The sequence below is a fragment of the Eubalaena glacialis genome, chromosome 18 (genome assembly GCF_028564815.1).
Source record: "Eubalaena glacialis isolate mEubGla1 chromosome 18, mEubGla1.1.hap2.+ XY, whole genome shotgun sequence".
Lineage (NCBI taxonomy): Eukaryota > Metazoa > Chordata > Mammalia > Artiodactyla > Balaenidae > Eubalaena > Eubalaena glacialis.
The window spans coordinates 65,434,321-65,455,890 of record NC_083733.1 but is presented as its reverse complement, the minus strand read 5'-3'; the positions used below and the strand labels follow the sequence as shown (position 1 = coordinate 65,455,890).

At 40.3% G+C, this 21,570-nt stretch overlaps 1 protein-coding gene across 4 annotated transcripts; it reads right to left on the bottom strand.

Annotated features, from left to right (window-relative positions):
* Positions 1–2,688: 2,688 nt before the first annotated feature.
* On the bottom strand, positions 2,689–20,841 carry LOC133078687 (zinc finger protein 677-like). Of its 4 annotated transcripts, none has more exons than XM_061173835.1 (4): positions 20,789–20,841; positions 17,798–17,873; positions 14,759–14,912; positions 2,689–5,009 (listed from the first exon to the last, which is right to left on the bottom strand). In XM_061173835.1, exons 2-4 carry the CDS (start codon positions 17,810–17,812, stop codon positions 3,697–3,699), a joined length of 1,482 nt encoding a protein of 493 aa, XP_061029818.1. In that variant the 5' UTR covers positions 17,813–17,873; positions 20,789–20,841; the 3' UTR covers positions 2,689–3,696. The 4 variants fall into 4 exon arrangements, with proteins under 4 accessions (XP_061029818.1, XP_061029822.1, XP_061029821.1 ...); XM_061173839.1 differs by having other exon boundaries at positions 14,786–14,912; XM_061173838.1 differs by having other exon boundaries at positions 20,564–20,795.
* Between the last annotated feature and the right edge of the window lie 729 nt (positions 20,842–21,570).

Here is a 21,570-nt window from a genome sequence, read left to right as displayed (position 1 = left end):
TTGGGATAGGAATTTCCATTTCCCGAATATTAATGTCTCCACTGTAGGTTTTGCTACTTATTAACTTTTCATGTGCACGTTGGCGTATTTCTGAATTTTTAACTTCATTGATCTACCAGTCATGAATAAACATGTCTCCTACGGATATCCACTTTCTTTTGGCTTCTCTTTTGTGGCTATTCTTACTTGTTCTTTATTCCGTAAGATTTTTCGATAACATCACTAGCTTCAGAAACTGAGTGTCTAATGTTCAAATTTTCAAAATTAACATACATTTATTATCTTTTGAATTTTCCTTGGTGTCATTATATAGTGACAACTCTGTAACTCTGGAAAACAGCAAAGGTAAAAGGACTCCTTTCCCCTTTTAACAGCTTACTTACTAAGAACCACTCTTCCCCATTAGTTTCAATGAGACTTACGTTGGCCCCTTTGTTTACTTAGGAACCATCCAGATACAGACCCTCCAAAATCCCACTCTTTGCCTCGTCAACGATTACCGAATTGTTTGTCCTCATTGATCACGCGGAACAATGCTTGTAAACATGACTTAAGCAACATTTACTTACGTTTTTCTCCTCTCCCAAGGCCCCTGAATTTTGGACCACTCTTGAGCACTGGAATTCAGAAGAAGCCTCTTGCCACACCATCCACTCCCAAGAGTAGGTGACTTAAGGGTAAAACGTTCCCTGATCAACTGTGCGTCATGCCACCTGCTCATTTATTCTGCATATGGGATCTTTTTTTCCCTAGACTTGTTTAGCCCTCCGTATAAATGAAAAGTTCTTTTCTGTCTGGTTGTTGCGACTTTTCAGATTTTGTGGTTGGAGCACTCTCTCTACTGTCATAATCCTTTGGGATAAAATCTCTACCTAAATTTGACAGTGGTGAATATTTTAGTTGTTCCATCTGTGCTCAAAAATGTATATACTCTTTAGTTTTCTAGCACAGGGTTTAATATGTATACACAGATCAAACAAGATGGTTGTGTTTTCACATTTTTGATCATTAATAATTTGCATCTGTTTCTTAATATTACAAGAGATGTTTCAAAATCTATTGTGATTGAGGAAATGTCCTTTTCTTGTGAATATGTCCATTTTGCTGCCTTGAAATTATTATTAAAACAAAACTCACCAGGAACAAAATGGATTCATGACTTCTGCCTATAATTAGTTTCTCCTGTAGTGTTCTGTGTTGGCTGAAAAATTCCACTATCAACTCCATGCTGAAATGTCTTTCTTGCCAACATGACTAGTTAGCAATATTACATAATACAAAGTAATCTACCTTATAAAGGTCCTAAAGTCTATCCTAGTCACTAGATCTTTTATAAATGTGATGATATATCTTCTTCTATTCATGTGTGCCATGCCAAAACATTCTCCTCATTTTTATGTGAAAATATTTAAATACGCTACTTACCCTCCCCAAACAATACATTTCAAATGATTACCATTTCCTGCACATGAAATCTTTCACATGTAAGGATGTGAGAAAACATACCTAGTAGTAGATGTTAAGTGACAGATATTGCCATAAAAATTCCTGAGTATAGAAATGAAATTATTTGATAGTTGATAATCTAGTTTTACTTTCTATAGAGTTCATATTAAAGAGAATATATACCTCCCTACAAAATGCCCTTGCAGAAATACTGCAAACTTCATAATACTTTAGGTAAAAATAAATCCCAATGACTTCCTGTTTTACAGGCTTTGTTATCCACATTTGACAAAACTTTGAGATAAAGAACAGAGAAAAGAGCTAAGATACATTACAATTTAAAAAATAAAACTGTCTCCCCTCAAAATGAATGTATGGATAATCTGAAATTGCATGACATTTAGACATTACTGATTTAGGTATATTATGATGTAAACAAGTTTTTCTCAAAGGTATTTGAACGTAATTCATCACAAGTGTGGAATAAAGTATTTTAAACAACACAGTTCTCATTAAAGGGAAAAAAATTTTTGTTTCTTTTTTCATTGTACCGATATGAGATGATGGATGCTAAGTAAACTTGTTTCGGCAATCATTTCACAACACATGTAAGACCATTCTGCTGTACAGTTTAAAGTTAATATATGACAATTATAAAACTGGGATGAGGGAAAGATGGTTTTAAAAAAGGCAAATAAATAAATAAAATGCCTAAGCAAAATATAAAGAACAATGCAATTTATAAAAAAAAATTTTTTTAAACATTGCTCTTTTTAAAGCAATGGTTAGCGACCTAAAGTAACACATGCCGTAGTCCTCCAAGCCTCAAACCCCAGGTCTGAGTCTCTGGAACTGAGCACAATGGTGAATAGAAACAGAGATGCTCTTCTGTAGGGTGTGCGAATGAAATTGCTCATTCTAACCAACGAGAGTTTTGTATTTCACATCGCAGTGTGTAATCCCTATACAGATAAAAATATACATTCACTCTGTAATTCAAAGTATTTATTCAAATGATGTATTTCACACGGGTGATCTGTGGTCAGTTCTGCTTTTACCGTTTCATGTATGTTGTCAAGCATGTGTATGTAGAGTTTTTGTAACAGTCCCTGACTACCCTACTGATGTCTGCAGGTTTAGTGTTTATAACAAAAATTCAGTTGAGTAAATATTAAAGATCACGTACATTAGTTTTATACGGTTTCTTTCTAGAGTCTCTTTTTATTGAAATATAATTGGTTATAACATTGTTCGTTTTGGCTGTACTACACACGAGGTAACATTTACTTTATGAAATGATAACAACGATATGTGTAGCCATCTGTCCTCAGTTACTGCAATATTTTTGAACATGTTCCTAATGCTGGATATTACATCCCCATGACTTATCTAAATACCCAGAGGTTTGCACGTCTTAATCCCCTTCACCTATTTTACCCACCGCCGCACCGCCCCTCCTTCTGGCAACAACCACACATTTGTCCTTCATATCTGTGAATCTGTTTTCATTCTCTTTTGGTTTTGTTTCTTAGATTCCACATATAAGTAGATCCCGCAGTATTTGTCTTTCTATGTCTGACTTATTTCACTTAGCGTAATACCTTCTAGATCCATCCACGTTGTTGTGAATGGCTGGATTTCTTTATGGCTGAGTAATATTCGTGTGTGTGTGTGTGTGTGTGTGTGCATGCACACACACACGCTGTATCTCCTCTAAGTATTCATCTATTGATGGACACTTAGGTTGCTTCCATGTCTTGGCTACTGGAAATAATGCTACAATGAATATTCAAGTGCCTGTATCTTCTCAAATTAGTGTTTTCCTTTTCTTCCAGCAAAGACCCAGAAGGGCAATACCTGGCTCATATAACAGGTTTTTGTTGTTGTTTTGTTTTTTTTTAATTTCTGAGGAGCGTCCATACTGTTTTCCATAAATGCTGCACCAACTTACAATCCCAGCAACAGTGCACAGGGTTCCCGTTCCTCCACACCATTGCCAACGCTTGTTATTGTCTCTCTGATGACAGCCATTGGAAACAGGTGTGAGGTGATATCTCGTTGAGCTTTTGATTTGCATTTCCCTGATGATTAGTGATTCTGAGCATCTTTTCATGCGCCTGCTGGCCATCTGTATGTGTTCTTTCTCCCTGATAGAGTCCCATATGTTGAGTAAGGCTTGAATACGTGCATACATTTTGTCTGAATCGTTTTATTTTTAAAGTTTCTTTCTACTATGAAATCGGATGATCCCTAAACTTTTGGGTTTTGAATAATAGCACTGCCACATGTGTGAGGCTTACGTTCATTTTCAGTATGTATTTTCAGATGCCTGGTGAGGCTTGCAAATTGAGTATAAGCTTTGCCACACTCATTACATTTGTAAGGTTTTTCTCCAGTGTGGATTGTTTTATGTTGAGTAAGATATGAATGTCTTGTAAGGGCTTTGCCACACTCATCACATTTGTAAAGTTTCTCTCCAGTATGAGTTCTCTCATGACCCCAAAGTTGTGACCGTTCAATAAAAGCCTTATCACATTTATTACATTTAAAAGGTTTTTCTCCTGTATGAATTCTCTGGTGCGCCATAAGGTTTGAACGCTGCGTAAAATGCTTGCCACACTCATAACATCTGTGTGGTTTCTCTCCAGCATGCATTTTCTGATGTCTACTAAGGTGTGAAAACTGGGTAAAGGCTTTGCCACACTCATGACATTTGTAAGGTTTCTCCCCAGTGTGCATTCTCTGATGATTCGCAAGGTGTGAATTTCGACTAAAGACCTTGCCACACTCATGACATTTGTAAGGCTTCTCTCCTGTATGCACTCTCTGATGTGTTGTGAGGTGTGACTGGTGGTTAAAGGCTTTGCCACACTCACTACATCTGTAAGGTTTCTGTCCAGAATGAATTCTCCTGTGATTCCTGAGGTTTGAGCTTTTGCTAAAAGCCTTCCCACAGTCATTACAGCTGTAAGATTTTTCTCGAGTGTGTGTTCTCCTGTGTTGTGCAGGTGACAAAGTGTTTTCCACACGAGGAGCAATTCTGTGAAGTGGTGAAACTGAGGAACCACTGCTGACTGGCTCCTCAACTTGACCGCATGCATACACTTTCTCCTCAGCTGGAAATCTCTGCAGCTGGGCCGCCTGGGCCTGCAGCCTCACTCCAGGTCTACTTTCCAAACACTTGAGATCTCTGTTTCCAGCAACGCTGGCGTTATTTTTCGTTGTTAACAAACTTCTTATGGATGGCTTGTCGTGCGTGAAATATTCACGTGCATTACTTCTTACAGAAACACTCTGAGGAAAATTAATTAAGGATTTAGTATCTTGATCTTCTCCGTGAATGAGATTTTTGTTATGGGTCAAAACTAGTTCTTCATAATCTCTTGCATCACATCCCCACTCACTCTCACACTCCTGCACATCTGCACAGACTTCCTTGAGGTCAAAATCCTTGATGCCATGACTTTTACTTCTTTCTAATGTCACTAGACGGCATAATTCTCCTTTAGTAATGTCCTCTCTTGGTGATAATTCCTTGATTGCAAATCCAGCAGAATGGCTTCCTATTATATAGAGTTGGAAAATATTTTATGTTGAATTAGATAATTACACAAAAAATAATACAATGAACACAGAAATTCTTCAAGCATGGTCTTCAAACACTACTGTGATATAGTATTTTTTAGTTTTCTTTTTATACTTTTTCCCATATTAATGTTTTCTCTGATCTTAGATAATTAAATTTCAAGCACACACACAATGTACTACACATATTTTTTGCCAGATAAATGGATAATTAAATGATCCTCCATAATTAGAAAGCTTATCTATTGATACATACTGGCTTATAGAACTGGAAGCATAAAATCAAAATTGAGATTTGAGACTGTCTTCCCTAATCCTTAAATTTATAATAATGTTTAATAACATGAATATGATGCAAGAAAAAATATTTTTATGAAACTGTACATCACAACAATAATTGCTAAAACGTTTTTGTAAACCATGATAAATCTAGCAGGTAAGTTAGTAAGTAACCACAGTTATACAAAATAATAGTCTCTGGAATTCTAAAAGATTTGAGTAAGTACCAAAAAAAAAAAAAAAAAAAGAATTTTCATTCCAGAAGGAACACACGATAGGAAAAATAAAAAAAATCTTGATAAGCACTGAATTTTGAAATATCAGCTTCAGGTCAACACACGTATGTATGAAATTTAAGAATTAGGGAAAACTGTCTGAAATCTCAATCATGATGTCAAGCCTGCAGTTCTATAATAGCCAGTACATAGTTCAACTACCTAGTATCACTTAATTATAGTCATATGGCAAAAATATATGTATATAGTATATAATCCATGCTTTGGACAAATAGCCCAATTTTAAAATGGGAAAAGGATCTGAGCAGACATTTCTCCAAAGAATATAGAAAAATATCCAATAAACACACAAAAAACAGATGTTTAACATAATTATTCAATAGGGAAATGCAAATCAAAACCAGAATGAGGGCTTCCCTGGTGGTGCAGTGGTTGAGAATCTGCCTACTAATGCAGGGGACACGGGTTCGAGCCCTGGTCTGGGAAGATCCCACATGCCGTGGAGCAACTAGGCCCGTGAGCCACAACTACTGAGCCTGCGCGTCTGGAGCCTGTGCTCCACAAGAAGAGAGGCCACGATAGTGAGAGGCCCGCGCACCGCAATGAAGAGTGGCCCCCGCTCACCGCAACTAGAGAAAGCCCTCACACAGAAGCGAAGACCCAACACAGCCAAAAATAAATAAATAAAAATAAATTAAAAAAAAAAAAACAGAATGAGATACAGCTCCATACCCCTTAAATGGCTGTAATCAAAGAGACAATAACAAGTGTTGGTGAAGATGTGGAGAAACTGAAAAATTCATACACTCACTCCTGGTGGAAACATCAAATGGTACAGCTGCTTTGGAAAACAGTCTGGGAGTTTCTCAAAAGATTAAACAGAAAATTACCACATAACCAAGCAACTGCACTTTGGGAGGGAGAGAGAGATGAATAGGTAGAGCAGAGTATTTTTAAATAATGGAATTACCTTTAATGGTACTATTATGCTACAAACATGTCAGTATACATTTGTTTTGTCTAAACCTATAGAATATACAACAGCAAGAGTGAACTCTAACATAGATATAGACTTCGATGTGTTAATTGTGTCAATGCAGGTTCATCAGTGATAACAAACATACCACTCTCAAGTGGGATGTTGATCATTGGGGAGGGCCTGCATGTCTGGGGTAGAAAATGCATGGAAACTCTCTATAACTTCCATTCAATTTTTCCGTGAACCTAAAACTCCTTAAAAAAAATAGTCTATTAAAAGAAGGTGTATGTGTTCATAGCAGGTACTAACTAATATGAAACAGAGTAAAAGGAATAACTCAGACTAGTTTTTCAAAAATTTCTAGAGGTTATACAGCTTTTGGGGAAAGAAATGTTAAGTCATAAACACTCAAGAAAGAAATCCTGTAAAATATAAAAAAAGATATTCATTCATGAATCCACAACCCCAAATTGTAGGTATAAAACAAACAACACTAAGAATATCATAGAGCTTCCCTGGTGGCACACTGATTAAGAATCTACCTGCCAATGCAGGGGACACGAGTTCGAGCCCCAGTCTGGGAAAGATCCCACATGCCATGGAGCAACTAAGCCCGTGTGCCACAACTACTGAGCCTGCACTCTAGAGCCTGTAAGCCACAACTACAGAGCCTGTGTGCCAACTACTAAAACATGCGCCTAGAGCCCATGCTCCGCAACAAGAGAAGCCACCGCGACGAGAAGCCTGCGCACCACAACGAAGAGTAGCGCATTGCAACGAAGAGTAGCTCCCACTCGCCGCAACCAGAGAAAAGCCCGCGTGCAGCAACGAAGACCCAACACAGCCAAAAACAAAATACGTAAAATAAATAAATTATTTTAAAAAAGAATATCATAAAAAATATGGAACTAATGATTGAACAAAGAAAATGAAGGTCATTTATAACAATGAAATTTACAAGATGAAAGTATCAGTGGCTTGAACAAAACAAATAACAGTACAGTTTTAAAACATCAGCATCGACCACAACTAGGAACAAGAAAATTATGAAATGAAAAAGCTCACCAATAAAGGCAAACATACAGTAAATGTAGGAAATCATCCACACACAAAGCTAGTACAGAGGCAAAAAGACAAAAGTAGTAAAATCAGCTATATCCAAAATAAGCAGTTAAGGGATACACAAAACAATTCGATGTAAAGTATGATATCAGGGACTTCCCTGGTGGCGCAGTGGCTAAGAATCCACCTGCCAATGCAGGGGACACGGGTTCGAGCCCTGGTCCGGGAAGATCCCACATACCATGGAGCAACTAAGCCCACAACTACTGAGCCTGCACTCTAGAGCCCATGAGCCACAACTACTGAGCCTGCATGCCACAAGTACTGAAACCCACGCACCTAGAGCCTGTGCTCCGCAACAAAAGAAGCCACCACAATGAGAAGCCCACACACCACAGCGAAGAGTAGCCCCCCCCACTGCAACTAGAGAAAGCCCGCGCACAGCAACAAAGACCCAATGCAGCCAAAAGTAAATAAATAGAAATAAATAAATTTTAAAAAATATATATGATATCAAAAACAGTAAACATGAGGAGTAGAGTATAAATGCAGGGTTGTTAAAATGCATTTGAAATTAAGAGATCAGCAACTTAAAACAATCACGTACATGGAGACTGCTATACAAAAACCTCATGGTAATTGCAAGCCAAAAATCTGTAATAGATAATGCACACAAAAAAGAAAAAGGAATCCAAACATAACACTAAAGATAGTCATCACATCGCAGGAGAACAAAAGAAGACAGGGAAAAAATGACCTACAAAGACAAATCCAAAATAATTAATAAAACAGCAGTAAGAATATACATATCCATAATTACCTCAGATGTAAACGGAATAAATGCTCCAACTAAAAGAGACAAAGTGCATGAATGGATACAAAAACAAGACCTGTATATATGCTACCCACAAGAGACTCACTTTAGATCTAGAGAAACACAGAGACTGAAAGCGAGGGGATGGAAAAAGGTATTCCATACAAATGGAAATCAAAAGAAAGCCAGGATCTCAACACTTATATCAGACAAACTAGACTTTAAAATAAGGACTGTTAAAAGAGACAAAAAAGGACATGACATAATGATCAAGGGATCAATCCTAGAAGATATAACAATTATATATGCACCCAACATAGGAGTACCTAACTATGTAAGGCAAATATTAACAGACATAAAAGGAGAAATCGACAATAACACAATAATAGTAGAGGACTTTAACACCCCACTTATATCAATGGACAGATCATGCAGACAGAAAATCAATAAGGAAACACAGGCCTTAAATAACGCGTTAGGCTAAATGGACTTAACTGATACAGGAAGAGCACGCCATCCAAAAGCAGCAGAATAGACACTCTTTTTAAGTGCGCACGGACATTCCCCATGGATAGGTCACGAGCCATTCCAAAACATAAGACTTGGTAAATTTAAAGAGACTGACTTCACATTAAGCATCTTTTCTAACCACAACACTGAGACTAGAAATCAACTACAAGGAAAAAAAGCTACAAACAACACAGACATGGAGGCTAAATAATATGCTACTGAACAACCAATGGATCACTGAAGAAATCAAAGAGGAAATTAAAGATACCCAGAGGGAAATGAGAACAAAAACACAATGATCCAAAACCTATGGGACACAGTAAAAGCAGTTCCAAGAGGGAAGTTTATAGCAATACAAGCTTACCTCAGGAAAGAAGAAAAATCTCAAACAACCTAAACTTATACCTAAGGTAACTGGAGAAAGAAAAAGAAACAAAAACAAAACTTAGTAGAAGGAAAGAAATAGTAAAAATCAGAGCAGAAATAAATAAGATAGAGACTGAAAAAACAACAGAAAAGAGAAGGAACCATGATGATGCGATAGAAGGACGTGGCGCTCACCTCCTACCACAAATACATCAAAAACACATCTACATGTGGAGCAAGTCTCACAGAATAGCCAATGAATGCTGCCAGAAGATCTCAGACAACCAGAATTGCAAAAAAGGGACTTCCCTGGCGGGCCAGTGGTTAAGACTCTGCACTCCCACTGCAGGGGGCGCGGGTTCTAGCCCTGGCCAGGAACTAAGATCCCGCACGCTGTACATTCTGGCCAAAAAAAAAAAAAAAAAATTGCAAGAAAGATCACCATGTAACCACGTAGGTGGGATGAAAAGAAAGAAAAAAAGAGAAGAAGGAATTGGAACAGCACCTGCAACCCTGGGAGGGAGATGTGAAAGAGGAAATGTTCCCTCACCCTGGGAACCCCTTGACTGATTGGGATATCAGCTGGGACAGACAGAGAGCTTCAGAGGCTCAGAGGGGAGTGCACCAACCAGCCTGTGGCAGGCAGAACAAAGCCAGCACTGACGATCCATGCCACCTCACTGCATTCCCCAGGCCAAGATGCATGTCTGCTGGTGCACGAGGTGACTGGGTGCTGAAACTTGAGCTTCAGAAGACAGGCCCAGGGAGTGGACTGCAGTTGGCTGCACGGAGACAGCCTGAAGGGGCTGGAGTGTGGTCCGTGCCGCAACTGGGGGTGTATACAGACGGAACCCGGGCCCGCCACCGAAGGGCCACTGTTAACGGGTGCGTGAAGGGGAGGGGCAGGGCCCCGCCATAGCAGCCTAACTCTTGGCAAGCTCACAGCAGGTGCAACTCCACCTCTGTGAGCTCTCGGAGCACGGAAGCACCAGCGCGTTACCCATATGCAGAGGCAAGGCTGAAATCAGAGCCGATCCCCAGGGGCCATGCGATTTAGGAAACAGGACTGAAATCTGAGCCCACTCTCTGCAACTATGCAATCCGCAGATTTACTCTGCAGCTACAGCCCCGCCAGTTTTGTAAACTCAGCATCTGCGGGACACCCAAGAGCACTACGGGTGCTCCCGTGGCTGGAACAGGTCCAGTGTTAGCAGCTTTGGGCTCTGTGGGTGCGTGCATGGAGAGGTGGGGCTGAGGTCTAGGCTGCTTCTGTAGCTCCTGCACTGGGTCCAGAAGCGCGACTACTGCGGTACTGGCATGTGACTTTAGTGGATCTGCACTTACAGATCTTCGCTGGTGACTTTATGAACACAGAGCCTGAGGGTCACCAGGGCCAATTGCTGGCATTCACACGGCTGAGGTGGGGCCGAGGGAAGTGCCAACAACAGTGTACTCTGTGAACCCAAACAACGGGTGACAGGCAGCACCACAGAGCATACACGTCAGTGGACAGCTCCTGCGGAGGAATACTCAGCAGCTCCTCTCCCAGCAGCAGTACCCCAGTCTGGCCTGCCTCACATGGAAGCTCAGAGACAGATATGGGAGCTTCTACTCCCACAACTGGGGAGCACCCTGCCCCCAAGAGGGCTGAGACAAACACAGAGCGAAGAGGAGGTCCTGCTCAATATCCAGTGCAGGCTCTGGTCCCCAGAGCACCAGTCACACCACCTATCAAGGGGATAATAAACAGCACACACTGAAGAAAGATGCGGCAAGCATCCACACTAAAATCAGCCCTTGCACCAAAAACACTACACTCATGCAGGCTACACAAGGATGCTCTCATGGAAAAACAGCCCTCCAAGATCATGATATTGATAGATAACTTATCTCCTAAAATCACAGGGTGAGAGAAATATACGTAAAATGAAGAATCAGAGGAACCACTCCCAATTCCAAGATCAAGAGAATTGCCCTGAAAGAACAAACAATGAAACCAACCTCTCCAGTGTAATAGACTCCAAGTTCAAAAAGAAGAGAATAAAAATATGGAAGGAATTAAGAAAGGCTATCGACACAAATGCAGATTACTGTAAAATGTAACTAGAAACTATAAATAGGAACCAAGTAAAATTAGAAAATTCATTTGCTAAGATGAAAGCTGAGGTAAAGGCAATAAAGAGCAAAATGAGTAATGCAGAAGAATGAATAAGTGACCTGGATGATAGAATAATGGAAATCATCCAATCAGCAGAGCAGAAAGACAAATGAAAAAAAAAAAATGAAAGCAATATACGAGACCTGTGGGATAATATAAAGCGTGCCAATATCTACATAATAGGGATCCCAAAAGGAAAAGAGAAAAGGGGATTGAAAATGTATTTGAAGAAATAAATGAAACAGACACTAAAAAAAAATAGAAAAGATCAATGAAACTAAAAGCTAGTTCTTTGAAGACATAGACAAAATTGATAAACCTTTAACCAGACTCATAAAGAAAAAAAGAGAGGGCACAAATCAATAAAATCAAAAATGAAAAAGGAGAAGTTACAAATGACACCACAGACATACAATGAATCGTAAGAGACTACTACAAAACAACTATACGCCAATGAAATGGACAACCTAGAAGAAATGGACTAATTCTTAGATAAAATCTCCCAAGACTGAACCAGGAAGAAATAGAAAATATGAACAGTCCAGTTACCAGTAATGAAACTGAATCAGTAATTTAAAAACTCCCAAAGTTAGAAAAGATACATGCACCCCAATGTTCACTGCAGCACTATATACAATAGCCAAGACGTGGAAGCTGCCTAAACGTCCATCACCAGATGAATGGATAAAGAAAATGTGGTGTATATATACAATGGAACATGACCCAGCAATAAAAAGGAACAAAATAATGCCATCTGTAGCAACATGGATGGACTTAGAATTATCATACTAAGTAAGACAGAGATAAATATCATATGATATTGCTTATATGTAGAATCTAAAAATTTTAAAAATGGTAAGAATGAACTTATTTACAAAACAGAAATAGACCTACAGACTTAGAAAACAAACTTATGGTTACCAAAGGGGAAAGGGGGTAGGGGAGAGATAAATTAGGAGTTTGGGATTAACATATACACACTACTCTATATAAAATAGATAACCAACAAGGACGTACTGTACAGCAAAAAGAACTATACTCAATATTTTATAATAACCTATAAGAGAAAGAATCTGAAAAAGATTATATATATATATGTATAACTGAATCACACTGTTGTATGCCTGAAACTAATAACAACTTCATAAATCAACTATACTTCTATTAAAAAAAAAGTCCAGAATCAGATGGCTTCACACGTGAATTCTACAAAACATTTAGAGAAGGGTTAACATCTATCCTTCAGAAACTATTCCAAAACATTGCAGAGGAAGGAACACTTCCAAACTCATTCTATGAGGCCAGCATCACCTTCACACCAACAAGAAAAAGATATCACAAAATAAGAAAATTACAGGCCAATATCACTGATGAACATACATGCCAAAATGCTCAATAAAATAATAGCAAACTGAATCCAGCGATACATTAAAAGGATCATACACCACAATCAAGTGAAATTTATCACAGGGATGCGAGGATTTCTCAATATCTGCAAATCAATCAATGTGATATACAAATTAACAAACTGAAGAATAAAAACCTTATGATCATCTCAACAGATGCTAGAAAATCTTTTGATAAAATTCAACATCCATTTATGATAAAAACTCTCAAAAAACCAGACACAGAGGGAACATACCTCAACATAATAAAGGCCATATATAACAGACCCACAACCAGCATCATACTCAATGGTGAAAAGCTGAAAGCATTTCATCTAAGATCAGGAGTAATACAAGGATGCCCACTCTTGCCACTTTTATTCAACATACTTTTGGAAGTCCTAGCCACAGCAATCAGAGAAGAAAAAGAAATAAAAGGAATAGAAATTGGAAAGAAAGAAGTATAACTCTCAAGCTTTGCAGATGACATGATACTACATATAGAAAATCCTAAAGATGCCACCAGAAAACTACTAGAGCTCATCAATGAATCTGGTAAAGTTGCAGGATACAGAAATAATACAGAAATCTGTTCCATTTCTATACACTAACAACAAAGTAACAGAAAAAGAAATTAAGGAAACAATCCCATTTACCATCACATCAAAAATAAAAATATTTAGGAAGAAACATACCTAAGGAAGTAAAACACCTGCACTCCAAAAACCGTAAGACACAGATAAAAGAAACTGAAGATGACACAAACATATGGAAAGATATACCATGTTTTTGGGTTGGAAGAATCAATATTAAGAATCATTTTTAAAATGACCATACTACCAAAAACAATCTACAGATTCAATGCAATTCCTATCAAAACACAAATGGCATTTGTCACAGAACTAAAACAAAAATTTTTTACATTTCTATGGAAACACAAAAGACCCCAAATAGCCAAAACAATTTTGAGAAAGGACAGAGATGGAGGAATTATGCTCCCTGACTTCAGACTATACTATAAGATCATCAAAACAGTATGGCACTGACAAAAAAACAGACACACCGATCAATGGAACAAGATAGAGAGCCCATAAATAAACCCATGCACTTATGGTCAATTAAACTATGACAAAGGAGGGAAGAATATACAATGGAGAAAAGACAGTCTCTTCAATAAGTGGTGGTCAAACTGGACAGCTATATGTTAAAGAAAGAAATTAGGACATTCTCTAACACCATATACAAAAATAAACACACAATGGATTAAAGACCTAAATATAAGACCATATACCATAAAAATCCTAGAGGAAAACATAGGCAGAACACTCTTTGACAAATTGCAGCAACATTTTTTTGGATGTCTCCTAAAGCAATGGAAATAAAAGCAAAAATAACCAAAGGGACCTAATTAAACTTAAAAGCTTTTGCATACCAAAGGAAACCATAAACAAAATGAAAAGACAACCTACTAAATGGGACAAAATATTTGCAAGTTATATGACCAATAAGGGATAATAGCCAACATATATAAACAGCTTATACAACTTAACGTCAGAAAAACATAAAACCCGATTAAAAAATGGGCATAAGAACTGAATAGACATTTTTCCAAAGAGGAAATGAAGATGGCCGATGAGCACATGAAAAGATGCTCAACATGGCTAACCATCAGGGAAATGCAAAGCAAAACCACAATGAGATATCACCTCACATCTGTCAGAATGGCTACCATCAAAAAGAACACAAATAACAAATGTTGGTGAGGATGTGGAGAAAAGGGAACCCTCCTACAGTGTTGGTGGGAATGTAAATTGGTGTAGCCACTGTGGAAAACAGTATAGAGGTTTCTCAAAAAAATAAAAATAGAACTACTATATCACCCAGCGATACCACTTCTGGAAATATATCCAAAAGCATATTAGGTGCTCCCGTAGTTACCGACTTCCAGAGAGAAGTTATCCTCACTCAGGGAGAGCAGATTCCTGTAGGTCTCCCGCATCACGTCCCTGTACAAGGCCCTCTGAGCAGGGTACAGGCATTCCCACTCCTCCTGAGAGAATTCGATGGCCACATCCTTGAACGTAAACAGTCCCTGAAAGGAAAGCACATTTCACCAAGTGGACAAGGAGACATTTCTGAGTTTGACACAAACTTACAGAAGCAGACACGTGTAAGGATTGACTTGGCTGGAGTGAATGTTCTGACTGATCCATGTAAGATAATTTTGAGCAAGTTACACTTCTCTTTATGTAACCGAGGTGAAATGCATATAACATAAAGTTAGCCATTTTTAAAGTACCATTCAGTGGCACTTAGTACATTTATAATGTTGAACAAACATCACCTCTTTCTTGTTCAAAAATATTTCAGTCATCCACAAAGGAAATCCTTTACCCATTTCAGCAGTTGCTTCTTTCTTCCCCATTTGCTTCAGTCCCTGGACACCACTAATGCAATGTCTCAATGGATATACCTGTTTGGGATATTTCCATATAACTGGAATGGTATAAAATGTGACCTTTTGTCTGGTTTCTTTCACTGTGAATAATTTTTTTGGCTCAGCCATGCTATAGTTATGTATCAGTACTGCTTTCCTTTTCATGGCCGAGTAATATTCCAATGTATGAGTAAACCACAGATTATTCACTCATCCCTTGATGGATATTTGGGTTATAACCACCTTTTCTCTAATATTAATAGTGCTGCTGGAAGCTTCACGTAGAAGTATGTGTTTGAATACGTGTTCTCAATTCTTCTTGGTATTTATCTAGGAGTGGAATCACTAGGTCACATGGTTTTGTTTTCCACAGTGGCTACAACATTTTACCAGCAATGTATCAGGATTCTAACTTCTCTACATCTTTACCAAAACTTGTTCTTTTCTGTTTTGTTATAGTCATCCTATTGCATGTAAAATGATATCTCATGGTGGTTTTGATTTTGCATTTTACTAATTTCATTGAACGTCTTTTCATTTGCTTGATTACTTCTATATCTTCTATGAAGAAAGGTCTATTAAAGTCCTCTGTCTATTTTATAATTAGATTCTTTGTATTTCGGTTCTTGAGGTACGGGTGTTCTTGAGTTATAGGAGGTAAAGGAGTTCACCTTTCTTCTGTTTACAGCGGATAATTCCAATTAACCTATGTTCAAGTTCACTAGTTCTTTTTTTTAAAATTTGTTTATTTTATTTATTTTTGGCTGCATTGGGTCTTTGTTGCTGTGCGCAGGCTTTCTCTAGTTATGGAGAGTGGGGGCTACTCTTGGTTGCGGTGTGCAGGCTTCTCATTGCAGTGGCTTCTCTTGCTGCAGAGCACGGGCTCTAGGCCCACAGCCTTCAGTAGTTGTGGCGCACGGGCTTCAGTAGTTGTGGCACATGGGCTTAGATGCTCCACGGCATGTGGGCTCTTCCCAGACCAGGGCTCGAACCTGTGTCCCCTGCACTGGCAGGTGGATTCTTAACCACTGCACCACCAGGGAAGCCCCAAGTTCACTAACTGTTTATTCTGATTGTCAATCTGTTGTTGAAATCTTCTAGTGAATTTTCAATTTCAGTTTTGGTACTTTTCAGCTCTAGAATTTCTAACTCTATCTCTTTATTGATGTTTTGTTTCTTGAAACAATGTTCTCCTACTTTCCTTTAGTTCGTTCTCCATGGTTTCCCTTAAGTCTCTTAGTACGTTTAAGACAGTTGATTTAAAATCCTGTTTAGTAACTGTAGTATCTGTGCTTCCTTATGAACACCATCATTAACCCGATAATCATGCTCAAGTTTCCCATTCTGGAGAAATTCTTAGACATCTATAGTAAAGTCGGCATGCTCAGAAGCAGCCACTATGACTTGTTTTTTAATCACAGTAAAAACTGTACAGGACCAATGTGTCTTCATTAAGAAAATGCTCCATGAGGATACAAAAAAAGAAAGTCAACTCTAAGTTTATTAACACGAAAACAAGTATAAAATATATGGTATGTAACTATTTAAATATGCAGAATAAAATACCATAACAAAATATTTATTGAAGAGTACTTTCTAAAATCACATTACCATATATAAATGCATTTTTGTAAGATGTGCAGTGGGAATTAACAGTGGTTTCTAATGGAGACAGTAAGTGACAGTGTAAGATGTGACAGGGAAGGGGATATTTTACTTCTTAGTCTCTAAACTGCATCGCTGTGTGTAGATGAACCATGAAAATATATACATGAGATGTTTAATACAAAAAAAAAAAACACTGAACAAGAATTAGTAAAATTATAATTCGCCTCCAGCCTCTCTGATGACAGAAAGTTCTGCTCCTATGTCTTGGCTAAATTATAACCATTTTTATCTAAAACACCTGCTGCATGAGAGTCCCTACGTGAACACGACAGGCTCTGTGAGATGAATGCTTTGTAAATAATTTAAAGAACCCTTATTGTTAGATGACACCCTATCCATTCCTTACACCTGTTTCAAAACTTCCCATTCTATTTTAAAGTGTTGATATTTTAGAGCCAGAAACACACTGATTGACTTCTTTAACTTCCAATACACTTATAAAATCTCACAAAGCACGTTTCCCCATATCAGTCTTCCATTCTAGACCTCCTCAGGTATTTGTGCACAGTAGTACATCACTTACAACGTAGTCTCTTTCATCCTGGTTTATATGGAGCTGAAAGGGCATCCAGAAGGGTGCACTAAACCATCCTCACTGCCCTACCTCACTGACACCACAGAGCCGACTCCCCATCTCCAATCCACGCCTGAGTATAAAACCTTTCACAGGATGACCACGTAAAAGGGGGCTCTTCCCAAGTTCCCTGTCACTGGGTCACAGTGACATGGAATCTGCAGGGAGGTGAGAGGAGACTGAGGGAAGGCCCTGTGTGTGAGTAAATCGGACATTTCCGAGACAGAGAAGATTAATGAGCCCAAACTGTGTCATTTTAGGAAGGAGAGAACAAATCAACAAAGAATATGACTTTTACCTGTGAAAGCTCCATTCCTTCTTCTTTCCTCCTCCTCCTCTGAATTTCTTGTTAAGATTCTTCAGGTAAGATGATTCTGTGGGAGCGAAATATGCTGTTTAATGCTTACAACCAACATACGCCCCTTCTGGCATCTGCCATAAAGCTACCAGAAGGAGGACCTTAACGTGGCGGAAAGACAGTGCTTTGCTGCCAACTGTAACACGAGGGATACAGGGACAATAAGCGCCTACACGAAGACCAATTAGTGAGCTTGTCACCCACTTCTTCAGGAAGCCCTCCCTGCTGCCAAAACCCCCACTCGACTGCAACTGTGCCGTCCTTTGTCCACTTGGCACTAATCCAAAGGAAGGTGCCTCCTCCAAGTTCTGTTCTCTTCCGGAGGCAGCCAGCATCCAGTGACTGGTTGACACAGGATATTGAAGCCTGTCCCTTTTGTTAATTGGGAGCAACTCTGGAGGGGCCACCCCAGCTCCAGAGCTCCCTGTGGAGCTATACTGAACAATTTAGATTTTTGTCCTGAGGGTGATGGGAAACCATAAAAGATTTAATGCCAAGAGATGATGCAATCAAACTTATGATTTACCCCTGATACAGAGACAGACAAGCTGAGAAAAAGGTATGCCTCCATCTCTGGGCCTATGCCCCTGCCTCTTTTTTAAGCATTTTCCATAATTGCTGGAGGACTGGAATATGTTTAAAATTTCAATTATAACCAGGCAAACTGGTCTCCTCTGTCTTCTCCATGTCACAGGTGGGTACACTGAGGCTCAGAGGGGGAGTAATTTTACCAAGTTACCCTGAGGAAGTCTGAGTTGAGTGAGCAGAACTGGGTAGAAGTGGCAGCCTGGATAGTTTAGGTAGAAAGGGTTTAAACATCCTAATTCCAGATTACCTTTCATATTCCTGACAAGAGAAGCTTCTCTTTCATGGGTTTAATCAAATTTAAACGTTTAATTCCTCTTTTCCAGAAAACATTATAGTCAAAAAATATGAAATTACAAATAGTTATTCCTCCAGAAAAACATGAAAGAGGGTCACCCGTGGAGATGAGCCCTAACAATCTCTTCATCATGAACACATGGGTTCTGTGGGAACAAAGTTTCACATCAATCTGGAAAAGGCTGGAACCTGGGACCCTCGACTACAGTGCCTGCACCTGGACAAATGTGTCCTGAACACAGAATACAAAGAAACCATAGGGGACTAAAAGTAACTGCATACATGCACAGCTTGGGCAAACAGCTTATGAACAATAAGAAACAAAAAGGCCAAAACCCAGCTGCCACTTCTGAGGTGCTGAGAGCAAAAGCAGGGTCCTGCACGTGATCCCTGCACCCAGCACCACCAAGGGGGTGGGCAGACCACCCAAGCTACACCTCTGGCCCGACCCACCGATCTGCCCCTACCCTCACCCTCTGTAAGGGACCAGCTCGCACCACACCCCCATCAGGGAGCGAGCAAGGGCACCTGTTCCTTGTTCCCGCTCACTTGTGCTGCAGCACGAATCCCAGTAAAGCTTTGCCTGAATTCCTCGTCTGGCCTGTTACCAATTTCTACTGTTAAAGAGTCCAAGAACCCAGGTCAGTAACAAATCCAGCCCATCAGTGAACATCTGCACAGAAAGGACAAAGGGGACTTGGGGGGACAATCTACTTAGTTGGACACTTAAACTCAGAGCTCACTAATTGAGCAGATCACTTAAGGGAAGAAAGAAGCTACTGAATATTAAACTAACTGGTTAAACTAGGTTTTGAGTGTTAAAAGATGATCAACACCCTTACCACAGGCATATGAAGTTATTTAGCAGACATCAAAGAATAGTTCCAATACAGGATACAGCGGAAAGCATATAAACCTCATAATCTGAACAATGAAATTTAGAGTGAAAATAATTTGGACATTTAAAACATACCCAATCGCTTCTGAGATTAAAGTTAAAACAAGTGTGAAGATACATCAGATTTTAAAAAGATTGACATGAGCCACAGAAGGGCAACAGTGCTGTTAATCATGACCATTTTCAAAAGCACCGTGTGGTGACAAATTCTTCCCCCCATTTCTTAGAAGGGAAGAGAATGACCTGGAACTGACTGACCTAAGTCTCCACCCTCTGGAAGAACGGGGCTTGCAAATGGAGTTATCTGAAGCAATGATTAGAAAATGCAGACGCCTCAAACACCTGCTTTTGCAACTATCATTCTCTTCTGCATAATTTAAACATGTCAACAAATGTTAAACAGATTAGCTTAGAGACACCACTTAGTACTTCAAAACTTAATATTCCATATTTAATCAACTCAGTACTCACCTGGGTTTGGGTTCCCGCTTTCTCCACCACCACGTGCTTTGTTCCCTGTATGTGTCTCCCTGGGTCCTTCTGTTTCTCTCCTCTCCTTTTGTGCCCATTTCTGTGTTTCCTCCTCTCTGTTCATACGCATCATTTTGTTTTCCTCCCTCTCTATTCCTCCTCTCACAGACTGTTAGGCCTCGCTCTGTTGCAATCCCTGTCGTTCTTTCTCCCCAAACGTTCTGATGCCTCACTAACCGCATATACCTCTGCCTTTGTATTCCCTCTCTGCTCTCCTTGGAGGGAGGTCAAGGGCGATCCACCTCCTGAGTGAGGACTTGACAAAACGGAATTGGGCGGGGGGGAGGGGAGCCGGGAGTCACACAAAGGTTTGAGAAAGGGAGTCAGAGTAGGAAAACGTCGCTGCAGGAGGTCAGTGTCTCTACGGACCGAAGGCAAAAAGTTGGGGCCGGTACCTGCGTCAGAGCGATTTTAACCGGAACCGGACCCAGACTCCCAGGACCGAACCGAGTCTTCTGGCGACGCCGCGACAGGCGAAAGGGGCGGACTCAGAGCGAGAGCGACGACCGCCTTCAGGGGTTTTAGTTTGCTGGGACACCCTCGAAACCCAGGTATGGAGAAGGCGGGGCTTGGAGATCGCATAGCGCACTTACGAACCAAAAAAACCGAGACTCACTCACCCGAGGGCGCCAGTCTGACCGCAGGATCCGCTTCCGCGTCCCTAGGTAATTGCGCGTGCGCATGCGCACCGCCGGGCCAGGGGGCGGGGCCGCCGAGGGCCGCATCTCGGACGTTCCGGCGGGTGGAGGCCGAGTCTCTGGTGGTGCCGCCCTGCGGACGCCGGGTCTGGCCCTCGGACCCGCCCCTGGGAGATTCTGATCTGTTCTTCTTCCCTCCCGAGAGGCTCTGCTTCTCTACTTTGGATCCTTTGAACGTGTCTGGTGGCCTCTGGAGCCAGGTTAGGTGCAGAGTTAGAGATGCGCGGACCCCTTACACTGGAAGCGGAGAGTTGAGAACGGTTTACGGGAGAAGGGCGAGCGGGTGAAGACGCGGATCTTCTGAGCAGCGAGGCGGCGCAGCGCTGGGACCTGGGGGAGCGCTGGGACCTGGGGGTGAGGGACGGGGGGTTGTGAGCGGCGGTTGGATCCCGGAACTGGTGAGACCTCAGGCAGTTACAACTTCTTATTTTAATTAAGCGACAGCCTGAGTTTTAGAGTAGGTGATGGAAACTGGAGTGTGACAGGAAATGCAAAATTGTGCCCGTGCGGAATGTGCGATTTTATCCTCACTTCCCTTCAGAGCGTAACTTTTTCTTGTGTTCCCCATTCACTTGGAGGCATCAAAAATCAGAATTTGGGGGGAGTTCCCCGGTGGCCTAGTGGTTAGGATTCCGGGCTTTCACTGCCCGGCGGGTTTCAGTCTCTGGTCGGGGAACTGAGATCCCGCAAGCCCGGCAGCACAG